We start from the raw sequence: 26,963 nt of genomic DNA on the forward strand, positions 1-26,963 counted from the left end.
TATTCAAAGTGCTTCGAATGCCGGTACAAAGCAGGGAGCAAGGTAAATAGCATCTCTGAATTGATGCATATTATAACTGTTGTGCCTGGTGTTTGACTCTCTTTGTAGGTGAGAACTCTTGGGGAGAGAGTGGTTCTGTATGTTCTGAATCGAATTATTTATAGAAAACAGGAAATGGAGAGAAATGAGATCCCATTCCTGTGTCATAGCAGTACTGATTATGCTAAGATTCTGTGGAAGAAAGGAGAGGCCATTGGGTTTTATTCAGTTAAGCCTACAGGTGAGTCTTTAAAAGTTATTTAAACTGTGTATAATGGAAACCTCCTTTATAGACCCCAACTGTATCAATATTCCTTTTAAATGAATCTCAAGTGCAAATTGAGGTGATTTTACTTAGTATTTTTAGGGGAATATTTAACTCTTTGTTACCTGTGGATCAAATGCATAGCCCTTTTCTGCTCAGTGCTGCTGATTTAGCCTGACATATTAAAGGCAGCTTTGTTAATTACCATGAAAAACAAAGTACTTCAGTATACAGTATTTAGAATCCAGACAGCTTTGAAGTTGTGAAATCTTCTAAAGTTTGGATTTCTGATCCTAAGACCCAAATATACCCTCCTCCTAAGCCACTAGAGCAACTTCATCTTGTTTTACCTGTTTTCCTGTTCATTTGCTCTCTAGTTGTACTGGAGCAGGAAAGATCTAACCTGCTTACTCCATGTAAATAAATAACCAAATAACAAAGTTGGTCTTGTTCTGTACTTTGACCAAAAGACCTTTCACTGAGAACGCTCATATTATTTTTCTGTCATTTTTGCATTTCAAACCTTCCAGACTTAGCTCATCTGGTCAGGTCCAGTGTAATCATATCAAATTAACTGCTGATTTGAAGAACAGTTGTGACCAATATCTTAATCACATAGTTAATACATATTTATCATGAGATTATGCATACCATCAATAAAAGGAAGGTCACTTTTTCTCAAGAATAAAATACTATGATCTAGAGTTTAAAATGATTTTGTTGTTTAGTAAATACTTTGGTTCTCCTTTAATATTCTATTTTATTCTTGTATAAATTTGAAATAGAATCAATGATTCATTTAACTCCAGAAAGATATCATTATATAGGGGCAGAATAATAATGTCTGTTAAATGGAAGCTTACTGCTGCATTGCATAAAAGGCACCATGTTGTTTTTAAAATGTTTTAAAATGGCTGAGGTGTGGTTTAATTTCTTCATGCTTTATTTTATACAAGATAATTCCTATGGGAATTGGAGGCTTTTTGCTTTTCACACTGGCTCCAGGGGATTTTCCTGTCTGAAATTAGCTCATAGATAACATATTAGTTTATACTTTTTTGTTTAGAGCTTGCTTTAGATGAAAGACACAGTTAACAGGCATGGTATTCCCCTTTTAGTATTTCTGATCAGTATTTGATTCCAAGAGTGTGTTCCTCTTCCTTTTATGTGCATTTGGGGTTACTCTCGTCTGAGACCTGGCCTTTATTTTTGCTTGTTCTGGTAGTTAAGTTTTTGGGTTTTATTTTTTGGTTATTCCTCATCCAAAGATTATTTTTCCATTGATTTTAATTTAATATTATTTTTTATGGATTTCAAAGAGGAAGGGAGAAGGAGAGAGAGATAGAAACATCAGTGATGAGAGAGAACAATTGATTAGCTGCCTCCTGCATGCCCCACAGTGGGGATCAAGCCCACAATCCAGATATGTGCCCTGACTGGAAATCAAACCATGACCTCTTGATTCATAGAGTGATGCTCAGCCACTGAGCCACTCCGGCCAGGCTCCATTGCATTTTAGAGAGAGTGAAAGGGAGGGGGGAGACAAAGAGAGAGAGACCGAGGAGGTAGAACCTGCAACCCAGGTACGTGCCCTTGACTCGGAATTGAACCCATGATCCTCTGGTGCTTCTCTGCTAATTGCCGTACACCCTGTTAATTTTCGTTCTTTCTTTCTTTCTTTTTTTTTTTTAAGTATATTTTATTGATATTTTACAGAGAGGAAGAAAGAGGGATAGAGAGTTAGAAACATCGATGAGAGAGAAGCATCGACCAGCTGCCTCCTGCACACCTCCTACTGGGGATGTGCCCTCAACCAAGGTACATGCCCTTGACTGGAATCGAACCTGGGACCTTTCAGTCCGCAGGCCGACGCTCCATCCACTGAGCCAAACCGGTTTCGGCAATTTTTGTTCTTTCTTGCTTTATGCTCTGGCTCTCCTCTCCCAGATAATAATGGAATTAGTTGTGTTTATACTATACTAGCCTTTGAATCAGTAACCAGTTAATTTAGTCTGGAACTATGTTTTTTTATACAAAGGAAACCCAAACATAAAATATTTTGGAAAAACTGCCCATAACATGTACTGAAACACTTTGTGATAGAAATATTTTCTACATACATATCAGGAAAAAGAACTGTACCAGCAAAATGATAAAATCTTTATTAAATAAATTCTAGTTGAGTGAAAGCCGTATGCGATTACTTACGATTTTTTAATTAAATAGCAAATCAGTATATGGGGATAATAGGATATAAAAATAGCCTTGGTATATAAAAGGAGGCTTTGTTTATGAGGTTAAGTCTTATTACAGTACAGTGAAATTTAAGAAACTATATAAAATTCTTTTTTGCTTGAAGTAAGAGATCGCTGTGAGGAACTTATTATTTATTTTTTGGATTAGATAGATGTCAGATTATTAAAAAATAGTTTTATACACTAGTTTATTGTGTGATATTTGGCATATATGTATTGTATTCTGAAGTCAATTAAAAGAGCTGTTTTAGTACTCCAGCTGAAAGAAGTACTTCTGTTAGGAAAGTGGCAGTAGTGATAGAGAAGGAAACAGATTTGAGGGAGATTTTTGTGTGGTGACTCCGTTGCCTGTGTGGGAAGGGATAGAAGAGTAACCAGTGATGAATCTTGAGGGTTTTGGCTTGGATGTTTAGGTGGGAAACTGTGAACTAAGATTGCGAATACAGAAGGAGTGGACTTAGTAATACTTGAGTTCAGTTTGACATGTGAAGTTCATTGTGCCCGTGGAACATATAAGTAGGGATAGTACACAGTTAGAAATGTAAGTCAGATCACTTGGGGGAGGTGTGAATGTTTATGTGGGCCACAGAAGTCAGCACATTTTTAAAATAAGGATAAGATCAGTCAAAACTGTATAAAGTGAATATGTGTGTTTGTGAATATTGGCATGGGGATATAAGTAAGTTACTGAAATCAGCCTGAGGTAACCAAACAAACATAACCGTGGAGGAAGTCTGCCAGCAAAAGGAACTACCTGCTCAAATGTATCATTGATTTCCTAAAAGTTAAAAAGGAGGTGTGTTCACTTCTGCAGCACATATATTAAGTTAAAAAGGAAGTGTTAGTCTGTTGGGAGATAAAAAAGAAGAGGAAAGTTAGCTGAGGCTGCTAGCTAACCAAATATTTGTGCTTCCTCCTTCTATATTCTAGTCATTGGTCCACAGCTGCCCAGTCAGAGATTATATTTTCTAGTCACTTGCACAGTTGGGTGGGGCTGTGTGATTAATTCTCCCCAAAGTAATTAAAGAAATTGTATGTATGACATCAGGTCAAAGTGATTAAGATGCATTCTTTTTCCCAATTTGTCTGCTAAATGCAAAGGATTCTGAGGACCCCAGATAGAAAGAACCTGAGTTCCTGTGGTAGTCCTTTGCATTTCCATATCAATTTTAGGATTATCTTTTTGGTTTCAGGAAAAAAATCCAGCTGGGATTTTGAGTCTGTAGGTCAATTTGGGGAGTATTGACATCTTAACAATGTTATGTATTTTGATTAATGAACATGAGATGTTTTGCCATTTATTTAGGTGCTCATTCTTTTAACAATGTTTATACTTCTCAGTTTACAAGTTTTGCACTTCTTTTGTTGAATTTACTCGTAAGAATTTTATCATTGCTGCTATTGTAAATAGAATTATCTTTTTTAAAAAATATGTTTTTATTGATGTCAGAGAGAGGGAAGAGAGGGATAGAAACATCAATGATGAGAGAGAATCGTTGATCAGCTGCTCCCTATTGGAGATCAAGCCCTAAACCCTGGCATGTGCCCTGACCTGGAATCGAACCGTTACTTCCTGGTCATGGGTGAATACTCAACCACTAAGCTATACCAGTGGGCAGGAATTGTTATCTTAATTTCATTTTCAGATTGTTCATTGTTGGTGTATAGAAATACAGTTGATTTTTGTATGTTGATCCTGCAACCTTACTAAACTTATATGTCAGTTTTAATAAATTTTTAGTGGATTCCTTAAGGCAGTGGTCGGCAAACTCATTAGTCAACAGAGCCAAATATCAACAGTACAACGATTGAAATTTCTTTTGAGAGCCAAATTTTTTAAACTTAAACTTCTTCTAACGCCACTTCTTCAAAATAGATTCGCCCAGGCTGTGGTCTTTTGTGGAAGAGCCACATTCAAGGGGCCAAAGAGCCGCATGTGGCTCGCGAGCCGCAGTTTGCCGACCACGGCCTTAAGGTTTTCTAGATATAAGGTTGTGTCATTTGCAAAAATAATTTTACTTTTTTTTTTTTTTTCCAACCTGGTGCCTTCTATTTTATTTTCTTGACTAATTACCCAACCTCTAGTACAATGTTGAATAGAAGTGGTGAGAGTGAACGTTTTTTGTCTTGTTCCTAATCTTAAAGGGGAAACATCCAGTCTTTCACCATTAAGTGTGTTGTTAGCTGTGGGTTTTTCATAGATCTCTTTATCAGGTTGAGGATGTTGAGTATTTTTATCATGAAAGGTGTTGGATTTTATCAAATACTTTTTTCTTCACTTATTGAGATGATCATGTGGTTTTTGTAATATTTACATTTACATGAGGTCTTCCATTGGAGTAAATTTCAGGAATTACAGAAAATAAAGATTAGTGGACGTCAGTATTTGGATAAGTGGTAGAAGCGCTGGGAGTAGGTGAAATTACCCAGAGAGAGAATATAGAAAGAGAAGGTGGTCAAAGAGGAAACTTGGAGGAATATAAATATTTAATTACCATGTGCAATAAATTTAATGTAATGAAGACTTCACCTAAGGTAGCAGTTGTGGTTCTGCTATACTAGGTAATTGTGCTATTGTCTACAGCTGTTGACGTGTCTGAAGCTCTCTGGTAACATGACGTTTTTCTGCCCTTTATTTGATTGCCTTTGTATAACCCTTATACAAACTATTTAAGGTGTAGGCAAAGAAGAGAATCAGCATGGTTTTTTGAAATGAATATGTACAGGTGGAGCCAAAGTAGGTTTACAGTTGTGAGTACATGAAACAGTTTATTCTTGTATTATAATTTACTAATTATTGCATTATTTTCCAAACTGATGACAGTGCTGGGAAGCAAGATATCAACAGAGAATAATGCTTCCCAGAATGATAGTTTTCAGCTTCTTTCATGCATTTGGAATTAAGGAGGGAATGGAAGGAAGATTACATGAAAAGCAAGTTGGGGATTGCGTTATAGGCTAGTTAAGACTACGTGTTCTTTTGAGGGTAGCGAGGCTTCTAAGGGTTCTGAAAATGAGCGTTTCAAAGGTATGTTAATATAGATGTAAAACGATGGACAGAGCTTGGTTAAGGCAAAGATAGACCTCTCACTAAAGAAGTTATATGCCTGGGGTGTGACTACCCACCATGACCTGCCCAGTTTGGAATTTTTGATCAGGTCACCCTGTGTGGTTACTTTTTGTTAGTTTTATTATAGCACCCCCTTTAAAAATGTTTTAAAAGAGATTATCAAGACAGCTTTATTTATAACCCCCGAATTGTAAACAACACAAATGGCAGGAGCCAGGCCAAGGTGGGCAAAAGGAGAGGAAATGGGGGAAAATGTAATAACCTCAACAACAAAAATAAGTTTTAAAAACAGTAAATAGATAAATGTATTTCAGTTAACCCATATCATGCATACTACTAACTACTGATAGACATAGCCTGTACTAGATTTCAGAATCATTGTGTTGGGAGGAAGAAACCAGGCACTAAGAAAACATACTGTATGATTCCATTTATGTTATTCTAGAAAAGTAAAAGCAAATTTGTAGTGGCAGAAATCAAACAGAGACCCGGGAGGGATGGATTGGCTATAAAAGGGATGGAGGGAACTTTTTGGGATAGCACTCCTTTTTTATCCACTGAAAAACCATTTTTAGAAAGACAGTTTACTCGTGTTTTCTAAAAGTATATACATATAGGTCTTTCAATGTGAAAAATTGTTGGCTTTCTGTTCTTATGATTGCAGGAAGCATATGTGCCTCATTTCTTACCCAAAGCTACCAACTGCCAGTTCTTGATACAATGTTTATAAGAAAAAAATATCGAGGCAAAGATTTTGGGCTTCATATGCTGGAGGACTTTGTTGATTCCTTTACAGAAGATGTACTTGGCTTGCGGTACCCGCTGTCCTCTCTAATGTATGCAGGTAAATGGAATAAGTGAAAAATGTTAAACTTGTCTCTGACTAGTTTCTGCAGAATATTGTAAATGTGCATATAACAATATTAAATAAATTTTGATTCTTTGATACCCTAGGGCTTAATTTTGCAAATGTGTCCTTATCTCACATTATATGTTTTGTTTTGTTTTTTTTTGCACAGGGGGAGAAGGTAATGGTAGCTTTTTAAAAGATATGAGCTTTAATTTTTAAAAACTTTTGTTTTTGTTTGTTTTAAATATTTTTTTGGTATTGATTTCTGAGAGGAAGGGAGAGGGAGAGAGAGATAGAAACATCAACGAGAGAGAATCATTGATCAGCTGCCTCCTGCACACCCCCTAGTGGGGATTGAGCCCACAACCCGGGCATGTGCCCTTGACCGGAATTGAAATCGGGACCCTTCAGTCCCTAGGCCAACGCTCTATCCACTGAGCCAAACCAGCTAGGGCTCATAATAGTCATCTGAGTGGGTGCGAAGTGGCCTCTAATAGTTTTGGTTTGCATTTGATGTTGAACATCTTTTCATGTGCTTATTGGACATTTGTATGTCTTTGGAGAAATGTCTATTTAGATTATTTGACCACTTTTTTGGGGGGGTTATTTGTCTGTGGTAGCTTTTATTTTTTATTAAATCTTTATTGTTCAGATTATTACAATTGTTCCTCTTTTTTCCCCCATAGCTCCCTTCCACCCGGTTCCCACCCCACCCTCTGCCCTTACACCCCCCTACTGTCCTAATCCGTAGGTGTACAATTTTTGTCCAGTCTCTTCCCACACCCCCCACACTCCTTTCCCACCGAGAATTGTCAGTCCACTCCCTTTCTATGCCCCTGATTCTATTATATTCACCAGTTTATTCTGTTTATCAGATTTTTTATTCACTTGATTTTTAGATTCACTTGTTGATAGATATGTATTTGTTCATAATTTTTATCTTTACTTTTTTCTTCTTCTTCCTCTTCTTAAAGAATACCTTTCAGCATTTCATATAATACTGGTTTGGCGGTGATGAACTCCTTTAGCTTTTTCTTATCTGTGCAGCTCTTTATCTGACTTTCAATTCTGAATGATAGCTTTGCTGGGTAGAGTAATCTTGGTTATAGGTTCTTGCTATTCATCACTTAGAATATTTCTTGCCACTCCCGTCTGGCCTGCATAGTTTTTGTTGAGAAGTCCGCTGACAGTCGTATGGGTGCTCCCTTGTAGGTAACTAACTGTTTTTCTCTTGCTGCTTTTAATGTTCTCTCTTTGTCTTTTGTCCTTGGCATTTTAATTATGATGTGTCTTGGTGTGGTCCTCTTTGGATTCCTTTTGTTTGGGGTTCTCTGCGCTTCTTGGACTTGTAAGTCTATTTCTTTCACCAGGTGGGGGAAGTTTTCGGTCATTATTTCTTCAAATAGGTTTTCAATATCTTGCTCTCTCTCTTCTTCTGGCACCCCCATAATTCGGATGTTGGTACACTTGAAGTTGTCCCAGAGGCTCCTTACACTATCTTCATATTTTTGGATTCTTTTTTCTTTTTTCTTTTCCAGTTGGGTGTTTTTTGCTTCTTTGTATTTCATCTCTGACTTGATTCTTGCAATCCTCTAGTCTGCTATTGGATCTCTGTATAATATTTTTTATTTCAGTCAGTGTATGCTTAATTTCTAGTTGGTCCTTTTTTATATCCTCGAGGGTCTCGCTAAATTTATTGGCCTTTTCTAGGAAATTCTTGAAAAACCTTATAACTGTGGTTTTAAACTCTATATCCGGTCGTTTGCTTTCCTCCATTTCTTTCATTTGTGATCTGTTTCTTTGTCTCTGCATTTTCGCTGCTTCCCTGAGTTGATAGAGTGGCTTTGTGTGGTAGGTGTCCTGTATGGCCCAGTGGCTCAGCCTCCCCAGTTACCTGAGGTGGACACTCTTGGTGCACCCCTTTGTGGGCTGTGTGCACAGTCTTGTTGTAGTTAAGCCTTGATTGTTTTTGCTATCACTGGGAGGAATTGACCTCCAGGCCAATTGGCTGTGAGGATCAGCTGTGTCTATGCTGGGAGAACTTCTGTGCTGGAGACAGCCTTATGAGACAAGACTTGCAAAATTGCAAAAGCCTCTGTGCTCAGCTTGGATGGGGCGGAGTCTCAGGGCGGAGCAGACAGCAATGGCTTCCTGTCACCCCTGCCCTAAGAGGCCCCTGGGTCTCAGTGTCCCATGGTAATCGCTGCAAGCACATCTGAGAGAAAGCTGCCCTCGAGTTTCGCCCGCTGCCAGACAGTCCAGTTTCTCCCCTTATGAGTCTGGGTCCCCAGATTCTCACCCGGAACTGGAGTTCAGAGCCGTCGGGAGCTTTTGTCTCCCTCCCGATTGAGAAAGCCAGCTGAGTACTCAGTTTCCAGCCCTCTCCATGCGCGCGCCTCTGTATCTGTGCCTGCTGCAGTTCCTCTGAGTCTCAGTGTGCTTTTCTCTTTCCTTCTAGTTGTAGAATTTCCACTCAGCCAGCCTTCCTGTGGTTCTGGATGATGCCCGTTTTGTCTTTTAGTTGTATTTTTGAAATTGTTGTGCGAGGCAAGCAGTTCAGGTGTTTACCTATGCCACCATCTTGGTTTCTCTGTGGTAGCTTTGAAATTAAAAAAGAAAGAAAGAAAGAAGAGAGAGAGAGAGAGAGAGAGAGAGAGAGAGAGAGAGAGAGAGAGAGAGAGAGAAAGAAAGGAAGGAAGGAAGAAAGGAGGGTAGGGGAGGGGCAGGGAGGGAGAAAGGGAAAGGGAAAGGAAGAAAGAAACCTCAGACATATATGAAAGTATAAAAAGTAAGGTAAATACTTATGTACTACTAGCATGTACCATCCATGAGAAATGGATCCATTGCCAACACAGTTGTACTCCTACCCAATTAGCTTACTCCATTCCCTGAAATAAGCATTGTCCTCAATTCGGCATTTTTCTTCATGCATTTCTTAGACAGTTACGACATATGTGTATATCCTCCAATAATATGTCATATTATTTTAAATATTTTAAAACTTTATATAAATGAAAGGTACTGTATGAATTCTTCTGTAGTTTGTTTTCTTTACTCATCTTTGTGTTTATGAGATTCATTAATGTGGATTCACATAGTTCTATTCATTTTCAGTGCTGTTTAGTATTCCATTGTATGGCTATACTATGTGGTGATGTTTTAAAAACTATTAGTGGATTTATATTTGCATTTGTATAAAGCCCAAACAACTATTTTTTTTCTTAATGTAGTAAGATTTAATCCTGGAAAGTAATTTATTTGAAAACTTTAATAAAATATAATTTACCATCAGATGTTTATTTTCACTAAAAATATATTTTCTAGGTTTCCTCTCTCTCTCTCTTTTTTTTAAAATATATTTTTATTAATTTTTTACAGAGAGGAAGGGAGAGGGATAGAGAGTTAGAAACATCGATGAGAGAGAAACATCGATCAGCTGCCTCCTGCACACCTCCCACTGGGGATGTGCCCGCAACCAAGGTACATGCCCTTGACTGGAATCGAACCCGGGACCCTTCAGTCCGCAGGCCGACGCTCTATCCACTGAGCCAAACCGGTCAGGGCTCCTCTCTCTTTTTAATATTAAAAATCTAGAAAACCAGAACCAAATGTTGCATCCCCATTTTGAATTACAGTTTTTCTCTAGACCATACATGAGAATGGAATGAACTCTTGTATACCCTTTGATAATTTGAACATAGATTATTGCTTTACTAAATTTGGGGAGGAGTGCAAACACATCCACTATAGGAAGAATCCCTTAATACTTACTCTTTGTTTTTTCATTTTGAATTTGGGACCAAGTTTTGTAAAGTTCCATTAAAAATAAACTCTGTTGGGATTTTATTTAGGATTGCATCAAGTTTACAAAATAATATGGAGATAATTGGTGTTTTTATACTATTGAATGTAACAATCCTTTTATTTAGTTCTTCTTTTATGTCCCTCAATAAAATTTAATAATTTTCTTTTTAAAGTTTAAGCACATCTTTTATTTGAATTTTTATTGCTTGATCACATTAAAACTTTAATATGGAATTTCATTTAGAATTTTTATGTAAATGAGACGACTGTATAATTTTTTAGAGTTGCTTTGGTGTTTTGCTCTCAAAAAGTTATGCTAGCCCATTAAGTGAGTTGGCAGCTTTCTATCTTTCTGTTTTCTACAATAATTGATATTTGGGATTTCTAGAAAATTCTAAATGTGTTTTTCAGCTTGCAAGCAATACTGTGAAAAGTATCCAGGAGACCATGAACTCCTTTGGGAAGTTGAAGGTGTTGGACACTGGTACCAGAGAATACCTGTCACCAGAGCATTACAGAGAGAAACACTTAAAATTACAGGTAAGAATGTTTTTAGTTTGAACACATGTCCCACTTAAAAATAGCAGTGCCTGATGGTGATGGTGTCTTATACTCCAGAGTAGTGGTGTGCTGTGATGTGATCGCTCTAGTAACAGACCCTCTTTCCTAAAGTATGATTTTTTGTTATGTATTAATATTAACATTTGAGTCACTAAGAATAGCCTAACAGAATGTAATAATTGGTGTGTAAGAAATACACAGAGATACTGAAACAGTATAGAATTGGCATCAGGAGATCAAAGATAGTCCACAGTCTCATGTATCTCTCCTCAAAGTCACAAAATACAGATGATTATTTAAGACTCTTTATAATTGTAAGGTTTTATTGTAAGGTATGGGTGAAGGGGATATCCTACACCTAGATTTCCAACACCCTTCTATTCATGCTGCTCTGTAGGGCTTTTGTGAAAGTCAAAACAATGTTATTAAAACCAAATACTGATTGGGTTATAATTTGTAAAATTCTTCTACACACAGCAGTTCCTCCAAATGAAGCTAAAAGAACTACATCTGGAGAATATGGTCTTGAATCTGTTCCCGAATATGAAGCAGGAACTGAAGACAGTCCGCCTAGTGAGATGCAGCTAACTGTAGGTACACTGTATATTTATTGTAGGAAATAGTTTTTGTTTCTTTAAAATAGATTCAGTGAATATTTAATTTTTTAAATGTTATTGTTCATTCAACAGACTTACATAATTTCTACTGTATTAGTTTTCTGGCATCTTTTAATTGGTTACTAAGGACTTAATTTTCTTTGAAAAATCATTGGGAATTCACATACAATAATGTAGAAGAAAATAAAAATCTGTAATCCCACTTCTCCAGAGATAGCAACTGTTAATATCTTGCATATAATATACATCTATCTGCATACATTTTATTTTTGTTTTCTTTCATGTTAATTCTAACTGCTTTTCTCACTAACATAACATTTTTTTGGAGGCTACAAGGCTGCATAACATAACATTTTAAGCACTTTTCACGGCATTACTATTTTTCTACTATTTTTAAATATGATTGTTAAACAGCAGCACACTAGCCTATTATATGTAAACTAGAGGCTCAATGCATGAAATTCATGCAAGGGGCTCAGCCCTTGCAGCTATGGTGGCTTGCCTCGGCCCTTGCAGCCCTGCTTTGTCCCGAAGGTTGTCCGGAAGGTCATTCGGCTATCTGGTCTAATTAGCATATTACCCTTTTATTATTATAGAAGACCCTCAGCCCGGCCTGCGCCCTCTTGCAGTAAAGTGGGTACCTTGGCAAGTGCTAGGCATACAAATTATGGGTCTGTTAAGCATGGAAAAAGTAGATGGTCCACTATTGGAACAGATAAGTGAACAATTATACTATCTGTACTAATAAAAGGGTAATATGCTAATTAGACCGGCAGACCTTCTGACGTCCTTCCAGACAAAGCCATGATGGTGGGGCCGAGGCAGAGGCGGTTAGGGGCAATCAGGCTGGTAGGGGGGACAGTTGGGTGTGAGCAGGCCAGCAGGGGGGTCATGTGGGGACAAGCAGGCCTGCAGGTGGGGGCGACCAGGCTGGCGGGATGGGGGCAGATGGGGTCAATCAGGCCGGTGGGGGGGCAATTAGGGGTGAGCAGACTGGCAGGGGGGGGCAGTTGGGGGCGAGCAGGCCGGCGGGGGGGGGGGCAGTTGGGGGCGATCAAGCCGGAAGGGGGGGCAGTTGGGGTTGATCAGGATGGCAGGCAGAGTGGTTAGGGGCGATCAGGCAAGCAGGCAGGTGAGCGGTTAGGAGCCTGTGGTCCTGGATTGCGAAAGGAATGTCTGACTGCCGATTTAGGCCCTATCACACAGGGATCTGGCCTAAACCAGCAGTCAGACTTCCCCCGAGGGGTCCCAGATTGGAGAGGGTGCAGGCTGGGCTGAGGGACACTCCCCCCCCCCCCCCCAATGCACAAATTTCGTGCACTGGGCCACTAGTAGGATAATAATTGCCTTAATAGAGGATACATACAGCAAGTGATTACAGGTACATAAAAGAGTATATATGACTAACTCTATGCAGGGACTGGAATTGGTGAAGTAGTAACTGAGCTGCAATGACCTTTATTTATTTACTTATTTATTAAATAAATCTTTATTGTTCAGATTATTACAGGTGTTCCTCTTCCCCCCCCCCCATAGCTCCCCTCCACCTGATTCCCCACCCCACCCCACGCCCTTACCCCCCCGCCACTGTCTTCATCCATAGGTGTAAGCTTTTTGTCCAGTCTCTTCCCGCACCCCTCAGACCCCCTCCCCCTTGAGAATTGTCGGTCCACTCCCTTTCTATGTCCCTGATTCTATTATATTCACCAGTCCATTCTGTTCTTCAGATTTTTTATTCACTTGATTTTTAGATTCACTTGTTGGTAGGTATGTATTTGATGTCATTTTGTTGTTCATAATTTTTATCTTTACCTTTTTCTTCTTCTTCCTCTTCTTAAAGAACACCCTTCAGCATTTCATGTAATCCTGGTTTGGTGGTGATGAACTCCTTTAGCTTTTTCTTGTCTGTGAAGCTCTTTATCTGACCTTCAACTCTGAATGATAGCTTTGCTGGGTAGAGTAATCTTGGTTGTAGGTTCTTGCTGTTCATCACTTTGAATATTTCTTGCCACTCCCTTCTGGCCTGCATAGTTTCTGCCGAGAAATCAGCTGACAGTCGTATGGGTACTCCCTTGTAGGTAACTAACCGTTTTTCTCTTGCTGCTTTCAAGATTCTCTCTTTGTCTTTTGCCCTTGGCATTTTAATTACGATGTGTCTTGGTGTGGTCCTCTTTGGATTCCTCTTGTATGGGGTTCTGTGTGCTTCCTGAACTTGTAAGTCTATTTCTTTCACCAGGTAGGGAAAGTTTTCTGTCATTATTTCTTCTAATAGGTTTTCAATATTTTGCTCTTTCTCTTCTTCTGGCACCCCAAAAATTCGGATGTTGGTACGCTTAAAGTTGTCCCAGAGGCTCCTTACACTATCTTCATATTTTTGGATTTTTTCTTTTTGTTTTTCTGGTTGGGTGTTTTTTGTTTCCTCATATTTCAGATCTTTGGTTTGATTCTTGGGGTACGTTGATCTACAGTTGAGTTTCTGTGTATTCTTTATTTCAGACAGTGTATGCTTAATTTCTGACTGGTCCTTTTCCATTTTTTTGGCATTCTCATTAATGTCCTTGAAGGTCTCACTAAGCTCCTCGGAGGTCTCAACAAGTTTCTCGGCGGTTTTTAGAAGTTTCTTGAGTAACCTTATAAATGTGGTTCTGAACTCTATGTCGTCCATTAGTTTGCTTTCCTCCATTTCTCTCATTTGTGACATGTTTCTTTGTCTCCGCATTTTGCTGCTTCCTTATGTTGATGGAGTGGCTTTGTGTGGTAGGTGACCTATAGGGGCCAGTAGCTCAGCCTCCCCAATCACCTGAGGTGGACGCCTTTGGTACACCCCTTTGTGGGCTGAGTGCAAAGTCTTGGTGTAGTTAAGCCTTGATTGCTGTTGGTACACTGGGAGGAATTGACCTCCAGGCCAATTGGCTGTGAGGACCCGCTCTGTCTATAATGGAAGAACTGCTGTGCTGGAGACACGCTTATGGTGCAGGACTTGTTTCAGTGGGGCTTTGGTGCTCACTGAGTCTGCCTCTTGAATGTGTCACTTATGGATGTGAGGAGTTGAAATCTGGTGTCTCACACTGACCACTAGGTACACTGGCTTCTGGATCTCCAATGGGGTGCAGGTCAGCTACTGTCTGAGGCCACCCAGCAGGAGCTACAGCAAGAACTACAGTTTTCTCCTCTTTGCTTGGGGTTTGGAGGTTTTGGAGCTGTCTGACACGGGCTGCAAGTTTGCTAGGTTAAGCTGCAATAGGGCAGGCCATTCATATGCTAAAGCTGCTGCTTGGAGCTTGGGTGGGTTCGTAGATTGTGCAGGGCAGGGTCTCAGGACGTGACTAGGCTAGGGCGTGGCAAACAGCGATGGCTACCAGTAAGCCAGCTCTGCGGCTCTGCGTCTCCGACCGTGTCCCCGGGTCCCACGCCCCAGCACAATAAACAATTGTTCCTGCTCGCAGCCCTGCAAGCAAGCCTCCCTCACTTTCCGACCCCACGGCAGATAGTCCAGCTTCTCCCCGTAGCAGTTTGGGTCCCCCGCGTCTCCCTAGAAACGAGTTCGGAGTAATCGGGAAGCTTGTCTCCCTTCGGGTTGAAAAAAGCAGCGCTCCCAGTCCCCCATCGCCAGCCCGATTCACGCGCCTCCATACCTCAGCTTTTCAGTGCTTGTGCACCCCTCAATGCTGTTTGCTCTTTCCTTCTAGTTGTAGAACTTCCACTCAGCCAGCTTTCCTGTGGTTCTGGGTGATAGACGTTCTGTCTTTTAGTTGTAGTTTTGAAATTGTTGTGCGAGGCAGCAGTTTAGGTGTTTACCTACGCCGCCATCTTGGATCTCCCCTCTGCAATGACCTTTAAAAGGTGTGTGGGAGTTCTGTGCTAGGGCATTCCAAGGGATGGCATGTATAAAACACAGAGGTGGAAAGAAAATGGCATGTTGAGTTTGGAAAAATTGAGTTTGTATTTTAGGTAGTGATAAACTATTAAATTTTATTTTTTGTAATGTAAAGGAGTAGCACAATTTGCAGATGGGAAGCATCACTGTCATCAGGGTGGAGAGGTTTATGGGGCATGTGGCTAGAGTGAGGGATGCCAGTGAGGAGGCTATTAGAACAGTTCATGGTGAAGATGAGAAAGGCCTGAACTAAAGCATTGGCAATACAAAGGAGGGGGCAGCTGAGAGTTCTGTAAGTCAGAATTGACAGGCTTTGAGGTTGATTGAATGATGGATAGGAAGAAGTCATTACTATCTCACAGCCATTCTGGTTAGACTGAATTGTTACTGTCACTTAACCAAGATAGGGAATACTATTGGGAAAAGATTATTAAAATGATGTTGTTCCGTTTGAGACAGGTTGGATGTGAAATTAGATGGAACATCCACTGGGGACTTGTATACTAGTAGATATTGAAGTGAAGATAGTGGATAAAATGACAAAGGGAATGCATGGATTGAAAAGAGAAGGTAGCTGAAGACAGAATACTGGAAACTCCAGTGTTTACCACTATAAGACATGAGATGGCTTGATAAGTTCTTAGGCTCATAATAAACTGGGCTGTAACATAGCCTTTTTATTTCTTAAGTAAGTTTTAATTGATGAATAGTGAGTACAAAAAGTGCTATTTGAAAAATGTTTTAAAAGATTTTCTTTGACACTGAATAAAGTAGATCCACAGGAAGAAAAAATAATCTAAAGCATTTAGTTTTAATCTGTATCTCTGTTTTAGATTGATTCTCTAAAAGATGCCTTTGCAAGCACTTCTGAAGGTAAGAAATTCAGCTGATCTATTAGAACGTATTTGAAACACTTAGAATTAGGGTGTGTGTGTGTGAGCAAGTGAAAACTTATCCAGCTCTAAAGTCTAGTTCTGGGTTCTAATGCCACCACTACCACTGATTTTGCTGTGTGAACAGAGTGAACTATGGTACCTCTCTTCCTCATTTTCTTACCTGTAAAATATGGACAGTAACATCTGCCTTGTTTACTTCCCAAGATTAAACAAGCCCCATTTCTATTATATTGCAGTCCAAATTACCCAGTCATATTCATTTAGTTTGGTCAGATATTATGAAAGCAGGAAAAGTAGAAAAATCTAATCTTTCCACATATGCAGTGCAACTAATGTTTTATTTTAATATTAAGCCAAATAATTTTCCCTGTATAATTTAGGGAGAATATATTAAAATTACACTATATCGTAAGGTTGACAGAGATTATTGGGAGAGAATATAAGTGAAAATGCAAAAACACTTTGTAAAGCTCAAGGTAACATGGAAATGTGAGGAATGAATATTGCAAAGTCTGATATGAGAGAGAGGGAAGTGTGTAATGGTGGGGATATATATAAACCAGCATAGTTCTTGCATGTCTGCCCTTTTTCTTTAGGTCATGATAAAACATCAGTTTCCACTCGTACTCGAAGTAGTCATCTGAAGCGGCCAAAGATTGGAAAGCGGTTTCAGGATTCTGAATTTAGTAGTTCTCAAGGGGAAGATGAAAAGACACCTCAGACTTCATCCACAGCTTCAGTAATTAAGTAAAGTATTGTTTATTTTACCCTCATTATTTTGTTTATTCTTATTTTCATATTATTAACATTTAGTATTATTATATTGTTCATGTAGCAAATGACCTTGGTATAGGAGTTTGTATTTGAATTTTTCTACAAGATAATTGGTTACACTTACCAGTGGTGTCACTTTGACAATGTTATAGGGAGAATTTGCTAGTAAGAGAGTGGGATAAACTCATAATTTAATCTCATAGGCATGAAAATCCAGAATATTCTGTTGATATCCCAAATGTGTCATTATCACCAACTTTGAATTTGACAGTAGCTGTAATTTTTAATAATACTGAGGTGTGGTCAATTCAAAAAACCCTCAATTTTACATTATAACAGATTCATTTCACTGGGGTATTGGATATAACAAACTAGTGATAACTGCAATGATGCAATCAACTCCTCTTAATCAACAGAACACTTGGGTCAAAACTTTTCCTCTATCTTCCTTTGAATCTTAAGAAAACAAGATTTTAATTTTATATTAAAACTACACTTCTGCCCTACAAGTCCTACCAACTGTTCCTGAATCAACCATTCATAGTTTTGCCATTTTAGCTATGAAATTATTTTACTCATGTAGAAAATTTTGTATCTGTACTACTAATTTCATTATGTAAATAATTTTTCATTTGTGTAATTGCGTCAGTATGTAAATGTTTTACTTTTGTAAGAAATTCATGTTAAAGGCAATATAAATAGATATTTAAATCAAGAAATTTGTGAAAAGAATAAGAGTTTAGATAATTATGGTTTTCTCACTGAGCCACATTTTGATGTAATACACTTTTTAGAAGGAAATGTAACAATGTATTTTAAATTGAACATCTCAGAATGATGTGGGATTCAGTTTGCTTTTCATAAACAACAGTAACAGTAAGGCTATAAATGCTTACTCAGACATCACAAAGAACATAATTTTATCTTTGCCCTTGAAGAATACCTAGTGGTTTCTAATACATGTGTCTGTTTGTGGCACAGGTTAAGAGCATTGCAAAGTAGATGGTGATGGTATAATAATAGAAGTGTAAAACGCTGTGATGCATAGGAGAGCGTGACTGACTCTAATTGAGGGGATGGAGACATTTGGTATTTGGGCCAGGGCTTCAGAAATAAGTGGTGACTTAACAAGCAGAGTTGAGAGAGAATTTCTAGTCCAAGGATTCACAAACTATGGTCCATAGGTCAAATCTGGCTCGCCAACCATTGTAAATAAAATTTTATTGTAGCACATCCATTAGTTTACATGTTTATTGTGATTGCTTTTGAGTTAAGTGGCAGAGTTGAGTAGTTATTCAGAGATCATGTGGCCCAAAAAACATAAAGGAAAAGTTTGCTGAGCCTGGCTCTATACCATGGATGTCCAAAGAACTTCCTGTAATGAAGGAAATGTCCTGTGTCTGCCCTGTCCGGTATGGCAGCCACTACCCAATGTGCCATTTGAGCACTTGAAGTATGGCTAGTGCAATTGAGAAACTGAATTTTTCATTTCATTTACTTTTAATTAACATAAATAGGAACACATGTCTTATGGCTACTGTATTGCATTGTGCAGATCTAGACTACAGGAATAACACAAACAAAGGCACAAAACTAAGGGGAATGTTGATAAGGATATATAAGGTAAATGGTAGTGTAACTGAAACCAAGTTTCAACTGCCTGCTGCCACAGAAGCCAAACTTGTGAGATAGATGCTGGTGAAAAGGAAAAAGGTTTATTCAAGTGCTGGTCACCTGAGAAGATAGGGGACTCTTTGTCAAAAGCCCATCTCAACATCTCAGTGCAGACAGAGGTTTTTATAAGGAGGAACAGAGGAAGCAGAACAAAGAAATCACGATGAGGGAGTTGAGTAATTCTCTACATGCAGGCTAGCGTAGTCTATTCCGATAAGGATCTCAAAACTGGTGAAGTGATGGTCTGGTGTGTGTCACCCTGGTCTTCACCATTCTTGTTCTGCATCATCCTGGTTCTATGGTTAAAGATTAGCAAGTTTCCCAGAACTAGGATGACTGAAGGTCAGAGTCTGTATCTTCTGAAGTTAGTTCCTAGGATTCTTATACAAACACTAGAGGCCCGGTGCACAAAATTCATGCACTGGCGGGGCGGGGGGGGGGGGGTTCCCTCAGCCCAACCTGCACCCTCTCCAATCTGGGACCCCTCGAGGGATGTCCCTCTCACAATCCAGGACTGCTGGCTCCCAACTGCTTGCCGGCCTGCATGCCTGATTGCCCCTAACTGCCTCTGCCTGCCAGCCTGATCACCCCCTAACCACTCTCCTGCTAGCCTGATCGAAGCCTAACTGCTCCCCTGCTGGCCTGATTGTCCCCAACTGTCTTCCCCTGCCAGCCTGGTCGCCCCCAACTGCCCTCCCCTGCCAGCCTGGTTGCCCCTAACTGCCCTCCCCTGCCGGCCTGGTCACCCCAACTGCCCTCCTCTGCCAGCCTGGTTGCCCCTAACTGCCCTCCCCTGCCGGCCTGGTCACCCCAACTGCCCTCCCCTGCCAGCCTGGTTGCCCCTAACTGCCCTCCCCTGCCGGCCTGGTCACCCCCAACTGCCCTCTCCTGCAGGCCTGGTCCCCCCCAACTGCCCTCCCCAGCCATCCTGTGACCACATGGGGTGGCCATCTTGTGCTAGGGCGTGATGGTCAATTTGCATATTACCTCTTTATTGTATAGGATGCTGTTCATCTACAAGCTACATATTAGTCAGAATCAGCATTTACAGAAACGGTGTCAAGAAGAATGGTGGGGTGGGTTACAATTTCTCACTGTTACAGTAGTATCTAGTAGGAGGTAAGAATATAAGGGTCTGGTCTTGTCAGGCTTTAAAGGGAGATATACCTTACTAGTGGCCTGGTGCACAAAATTAGTGCACGGAGGGGGTGTTCCCTCAGCCCAGCCTGCGCCCTCACACAGACTGGGAGCCCTCAGGGAATGTCCTATTGATGGCTTAGTAGGGAGGCGACTGGGCTGATCAGGGGAAGGCGCCAGCCCCATCACCCTGCTGCTGCAGCCACTGCCAGCCATCGCAGCCGCCAAGATGTTTTCATCGACATGGACTCCAGTACCTTCACCATGAAAAAATGACAGCTTTCTTTAGGCATTTTCAAGATGTGTCTTTCATAGGATATGACATTTCTTTCTTTCATTCTTTTTTTTATCCTCACCTGAGGATATGTTTCCATTGATTTTTAGAGAGTGTAGAAGAGAGAGGGAGAGGCAGAGAGAAACATCAGAGTGAGAGGGACACGTTGATTGGTTGCCTCCTGCATGAGCCCTGACCTGGGCCCCGGCCAGGGAGGAACCTGTAACCTAGGTACATGCCCTTGATCAGAATTGAACCCGGACCCTGCATTCGGCAGGCCGAGGCTCTACCCACTGTGCCAAATGGGCAGGATATGACATTTCTTAGCCCCTCCAGCAGCGGACCTTCGTTTTTTCCTCCAGGAGTGTGGTGGAAAAACCCTAAATCACCTTCTTGGATTCTTATAACCCAAGTTACCAAGAACACTGCAAGTGGCAGCATACAGGGAGCTTAGCCAATGAGTGATCAGAAAAGGTGTTTACACACGAACTGGTTTGGCTGAGTGGATAGAGCATCGGCCTGCAGACTGAAGGGTCCCAGGTTTGATTCCTGTTAAGGGCATGTACCTTGGTTGGGGGCACATCCCCAGTGGGGAGTGTGCAGGAGGCAGCTGATCGATGTTTCTCTCTCATAGATGTTTCTGACTGTCTATCCCTCTCCCCTCTTCTCTGTAAAAAAAATCAATAAAATATATTTTTTTAAAAAGAAAAGGTGTTTTCTCTGCAGCTCATGTGCAGAGGACCCCCTGCATTGTGTCCACTGGGCTAGGGGTGTGTCCCCGCCGCCCGGGGGTGCATGCCCCCGAGGCCGGCAGCCAGGCCCGCGTTGTGGGTGCTGGGCTTGGGAGCATGCGGAGACCCCGGGCTGCGTGCGTGGTGGCCGCCTGGTCTCCGCGCGCCCCCAAGGCTGGCAGCCAGCCCCGCGTTGTGGGCACTGGGCTGGGGGCGTGGACCTGGGCCGCTGCTTGGCACCGGCACAAGCGCAAGTGGCCATGGGGCAGAACATCCGCAAGCGCAAGCGGCCATGGGGCAGAACATCCGCCACGTTGCCATGGTGACGCGGGGATGTTCCCGCCCCACTACCGGCCACTTGGCGCCTGCACCCACAGGCCTGGAGTGGCCGGAGGTGTTCTGGGACCCCGGCCACTCAGGGCCTACGTGTGGGCCTACAGGCTAGGAATGGCCTGGATCCCAAGGATGTTCCTGGGACTTAGGTCGCTCGGCGCCTGAGTATTCAAATTAACCCGCCATCTTTGTTGTGTTAATTTGCATACCCACTCCTGATTGGCTGGTGAGCGTAGCAGAGGTATGGTCAATTTACATGTTTCTCTTTTATTATATAGGATTCTCTAAGCCATAGAAAACTATCAGTTTTCTGAGTGGGGCTGTCACAGGTACAGATATGTATAGGAGAAACACAGCTCTAAACCTTACTAAAGAATAAGTATTAAGATGAATTGGGTGCCCTGGTTGGCATGGCTAAGTTGGTTGAGTGTTGTCCTGAGCTCCGAAAAGTTGCCAGTTTGATTCCCAGTCAGGGCACATGCCCAGGTTGTGGGTTCAATACTGGTTGAGGTGTGAATGAGAGGCAACTGATCAATGTTTCTTTCACATCACTATTTTCCCCAACTCTTTCTCTGTCTGTCTGTCTATCTATCTATCTATCTATCTATCTATCTATCTATCTATCATCTATATCTATATAGAAAAGATGAATTGGGACAAGTTACTGTGAGAATTCTCCAGCGAGAATTGGGGCCTGAAAATGGTAATAGTAAGTTAGGGATATGTTTGAAAGGCATTTCGGAAGTGGAACTAAACCATATCATATATGGTCCAAACTGATATTTTTGAGAAAGAAAGGGACATTATAATATGCCATTGCTGGGATAAAAGCTTTAAACTCTACGGTCCCAGGTATACTAAGATGTATGTTTACTTTAATAGAATAAGATATTATCAAATATGAATAAAGGGAAGGTCTCGTTTACATGTTTGAAAAGATGGTAATGTTATTAATTGAACTGGAGAACAAGATAGGAGAACTAATTTATAGGATGAAGAGATTGGTCTTGGACCTGTAAAATTTGAAATTGTTGACTGAACAACACTTAGTTGATTCTCTAAAGTGTTACTTTATTAACAGATTCCTGAAATTCATATTCATCCTTAAGAAAGCATGTAAGAATGGTTTTTTTTTGTTTGTTTGTTTGTTTTTAGATTGGAGTCTACTGCACACACATCAGAGAGCTCAGAAGAATTACTAGAAGAAGAACATGCACAGAGTGTGATTGAATTTGATGACGGAAGTAGTGATAAAGATGCTCATTCAGCACCTGAAACCCAGTCACATCTGGAGAAGCAAGATGGTGAAAAGGTAGGAGATCACTTACTAAATAAAATGAATGGAAGTATACGAAATTTTAACTTTCTTAATCTACCTTATAGAACCAGTTAGAATGCTTTAAGGTCCAACAGGCCTTTAATTGCAATCCTATTTTGGTTAGGAGTTTCCCAGAAAAATATATATGACCACAAATTCCTGCTAAAATACATTCATTTTTTTTAAACACCAGAAAACATACAGGAAAATCCTTTGTGACAAAGTAAACTCTTTATCTGGCTTGATTTCTTCAGCTCCTCAAATATTTATCCATATCTTCTTTTTTCTTCTCTATTAATTTCCTGTCCTTTTTCTTTAATATCTTTAATCTTCTCCTCTCTACAGATTCCTTATTTCTTCTTTCATATGTGCTGAAGTTCCTTTAAAAATCTTTTACCTGTTTGCTTAATCCAACCAGCAGCTAAACTGGTGAAACTACATTGCCAATTTTATTTTCTTAACTTACACCAATGTAGCTTCCTCTATTTCTTGAAACTCTATTTTTAAATAACTTTTTTTCTTATAGAAAATTTGGAAAACAAAGTACATATTTTAAAAAGAGACCTATGGGTTGCTTCCATATCATGGCTCTTGTAAATAATGCTGCAATGAACATAGGGGTGCATGTATTCTTTCAAATCAATGTTTCAGGTTTCTTCAGATACATTCCCAAAAGTGGGATTGCTGGATCATAAGTCAATTCCATTTTTAATTTTTTGTTTTGTTAATTCTCACCTGAAGATATTTTTTCATTGATTTTTAGAGTGGAAGGAAGGGGGAGAGACAGACAGAGAGAGAAACATTGAAGTTACAGAGACACGTCGCTTGGTTGCCTCTTGCATGTGCCTTGACCAGGGCTGGGGATCGAGCCTGCAACCAAGGTACGTGCCTTGACCAGAATTGAACCCATGACCCTTCAGACTGTGGGCCAACACTCTGTCCACAGAGCCAAACTGCCTAGGGCTCATTTTTAATTTTTTGAGGAACCTCCACACTGTTTTGCATAGTGGTTGCACCAATCTGCATTCCCACCAACAGTGCATGAGGTTCCTTTTTCTCCACGTACTCTCTAAGACTCGTTTATTGATTTATTGATAACTTTTTTGATAGGTGTGAGGTGGCATCTCATTGTGGTTTTGATTTGCATTTCTCTGATGATTAGTGGTGTTGAGCATCTTTTTATATATTTATTGGCCTTCTGTATGTCCTCTTTGGAGAAGTGTCTAGTCAGGTCTTTTGCTTACTTTTTAATTGGGTTATTTGCTTTTCTGGTGTTGAGTTATCTGTGTTCTTTATAAGTTTTGGATATGAACCACTTATCAGATAGATCACTGTCAAATATCTTCTCCCATTCAGTTGGTTGTCTTTTTGTTTTCTTGATAGTTTCCCTTACTGTGCAAAACCTTTTTAATTCGATGTAGTCCCATTTATTTTTTTCTCTTGTTTCCCTTACCCAAAAAGATATATCAGAAAATATATTGCTAAGATAAATGTGCGATATTTTACTGCCTATGTTTTCTTATAGTAGTCTTATGGTTTTGGGTTTTACATTTAAGTCTTTAATCCATTTTGAGTTTATTCTTATATATGGTTAAGAAGGTGGTCTAGCAACCCAAATGCCCATCAATAAATGAGTGGATAAAAAAAGCTGTGGTACATATACATACACAATAGAATACTATTCAGCCATAAAAAAGAACAAAATTGTACTTTTTGTGACAGCATGAATGGACCTAGGTGGTATTGTGTTAAGTGAAATAAGTCAGACAGAGAAAGATAAATACCATATAATTGCATTTATATGCAGAATCTAATGAACAAAATAAACAAAATTAAAACATACACATAGATACAGAGAACAAACTGACAGTTGTCAGAGGAGAGGGGGGTAAGGGGGCTGGGTGAAAAAAGTGATGGGATCAAACCATACAAATTGGTAGTTACAAAGTAGTCACAGAGATGTAGATTATAGCATATGTATATAGTCAATAATATTGTGATAAATATGTGTGGGGCCAGGTGGGTACTTGAGGCAGCGGGAGGACCACTCTGTAAAGTACATGATTTTTAAAACTACTTTGCTGTACATCTGAAACTAATACAGAATAATATTGAATGTAAATTATATTTGAAAAATATAAAAGATTTATGTGCACCTAGATGTTTATGGGCATATATATATATATTTGTGCTTTTGTTCTCTTTTAAAAACTTAATATTAACTGTACATACTTCATTTAACCAGTTTAATTTGTCCAACAATTCATTGAGCACATACTATTATAGGTCACCAGTGACACTTTCATGCAATTCCAGTGGATTTCCTGACCTAGATTGACTACTCTCTCTTCAAGATTCTCTAGTGCCCTTGCTTTATACTGTATTTTAGTTTCTTGGTTTTCCTATCTCTTAAGTTTTGTTTTATTTGTTTTTTGACTGTTCTGCTTTTTCATCTTTGTGGACATTCTAAAAGACTCAGTTCTTGACTTTCTGCTTTTTGGTTCATGCTCTCTATTTAGAAAATGCATCCAGTCTCATGTCTTAATAAGGGGATGACCAATAACTGTAGACTTTCAATATTGATCCAGAGTGTAGTCTCATAATGTTACTTCAGATGTCTTTTATTGTCTTAAATTTAACACAATCTCTATTCTTTCTTATCACTTCTGTATTGAGCCTTTTTTAAAAAAAATTTCTTATCTTTTTTTCTGTTCCCCAAACTAAAACTGGCTGGACTGAGTTGTTTTCTTCTGTTGCTTCTCACTTTGTTACCAGAATTCTGTTTTTTAAAGCTTTTGCTCTATTTTTCTCATTTTCTTCCTTTTGATATGTCTTCTGCCCTATGGTCCTTTTATGAGTTTTATTATAATTGCCTTCTTTGTGCAAGTTATTTTGTATATCTAAGCCCCTGATTCCAATAGTCCTATGGAAAATGTTCTTTATCTGATTTCAAGGGTTCTATATAATTCAGCCAAATCTATTTCTGAACACTTGAGCGCATCAGTTTTCTTATTTTTAAAATGGTAATAAAATACCTTCTAATCATTAGAATATCAGTAGGATTAGAAATATGACTTTAAATAGAAGTCTTGTAAATTGATAAACATTGTAAGATTTTTAGAAATTGCAGGGTTTGTGTTATCAGATCACTTTTCTGTATTTTAATGTGAGGTAAGGAGGAGGATTGTTCAGAAATGACCCTAAGTTAACTAGACAAGGAACTGAGATTGGGGGCTCATTTATCCATGCAGGAACCTGCAGCCTAACTCAGCTTCCCACAGGATTGCTAGTGTTCCTTCCCCTGGCAGGGTAAACTCACTTCCTACAGGCGCCAAAGATAAGTGCTGAGTAGCTGGTGTTCTGTAAAGAGGTGGCACCACATCTAGACTCTCTCTGGTGCCTTTTTACTGAAAAGGTTCCTCCCATGATTGCCCTTTGAGGAGTAAGAGCAAGAAGGGGCAGGTTCTCATTATTGAATCTCAGACCCACACTGTGTCCATAGCGTATCCAGTTCCCTGTCCTCTCTCTCCATGAGAACAGGAGTTTAGGGTACTTATGGATTCTTTTCTTTTATTGACCCTGCCTCATACATTTCCCCTTTTCCCCAATAACACTATTCTTTAACCCCTGCCCTATAATGTGGTAGAATTTATCTTGAGTCCTTGTACCTGACAGGACTGAGAATGGATCCACATTACATGACAAATAAGTGAGTCTGTAATTATGTCCTAATTTATCCCCTTCCACCTCTGTGTAGGAATCTGAATTAGAGCCTATGAATGGTGAAGTAATGGATGATACTATTAAGACCTCTCTTATAACTGAAGAGGATGACTCTACTAGCGAAGTTTTAGATGAAGAATTTAAATTGCAGTCTTTTAATTCCAGTGAAGACTCTACAAATCTTGTTCCACTGGTGGTAGAATCTTCAAAACCCCCTGAGGCTGTTGCACAGGATAAGGTAAGAGGGAAATAACGTAATATATTTTTTTGTTTTATTAATCCTCACCTGAGGATATTTTTTCCATTGATTTTTTTAGACAGAGTAGAAGGGAGGGGGGGAGAGACAGAAAGAGAGAAACATAGATGTGAGAGAGACAAATTGATTGGTTGCCTCCTGCATGAGCCCCTGGGATTGAGCCTGCAACTGAGGCTGTGCCCTTAACCAGAATTGAACCCTGGACCCTTCAATCCGTGGGCTGACGCTCTAACCACTGAGAAAACTGGCTAGAGCTAACTTAATATTTTATAGTTAACATATTCCAGTGTTGGTGACATGGCAGGGGCAGTGTAGTATGTATATTTTCCTCCTTTAACATGTACAGTCCTTTAGGAAAATTAAATTTCATATTAGATTTAGTATTTTACAAAGATGCAATCAGTAATATTTCATAAATTAAAATCTTTATAACCTAATTCATTCTTACAAAATGAGTTTTACTTTGTAGAGGGAAAAGTTTAGAAAAATGGATAAAAAATTTTTGCCAT

General features: G+C 39.7%; 1 protein-coding gene across 5 annotated transcripts in view; it reads left to right on the top strand.

The window, feature by feature from the left end:
• FAM169A (family with sequence similarity 169 member A) overlaps window positions 1-26,963 on the top strand; it is a 52,714-nt gene that overhangs the window by 21,238 nt on the left and 4,513 nt on the right. For 2 of the 5 annotated variants that reach the window (XM_080680953.1, XM_080680951.1), the window contains exons 5-12: window positions 109-280; window positions 6,294-6,473; window positions 10,695-10,823; window positions 11,322-11,434; window positions 16,172-16,211; window positions 16,831-16,981; window positions 22,313-22,469; window positions 26,233-26,436. In XM_080680953.1, coding sequence (XP_080537079.1) covers window positions 109-280; window positions 6,294-6,473; window positions 10,695-10,823; window positions 11,322-11,434; window positions 16,172-16,211; window positions 16,831-16,981; window positions 22,313-22,469; window positions 26,233-26,436 — 1,146 coding nt within the window. The remainder of the gene's footprint in view (window positions 1-108; window positions 281-6,293; window positions 6,474-10,694; window positions 10,824-11,321; window positions 11,435-16,171; window positions 16,212-16,830; window positions 16,982-22,312; window positions 22,470-26,232; window positions 26,437-26,963) is intronic. The other 3 variants (XM_080680954.1, XM_080680955.1, XM_080680952.1) reach the window with 2 other exon arrangements.

The sequence above is a fragment of the Plecotus auritus genome (genome assembly GCF_963455305.1).
Source record: "Plecotus auritus genome assembly, chromosome: 7".
NCBI classification, from domain to species: Eukaryota; Metazoa; Chordata; class Mammalia; order Chiroptera; family Vespertilionidae; genus Plecotus; species Plecotus auritus.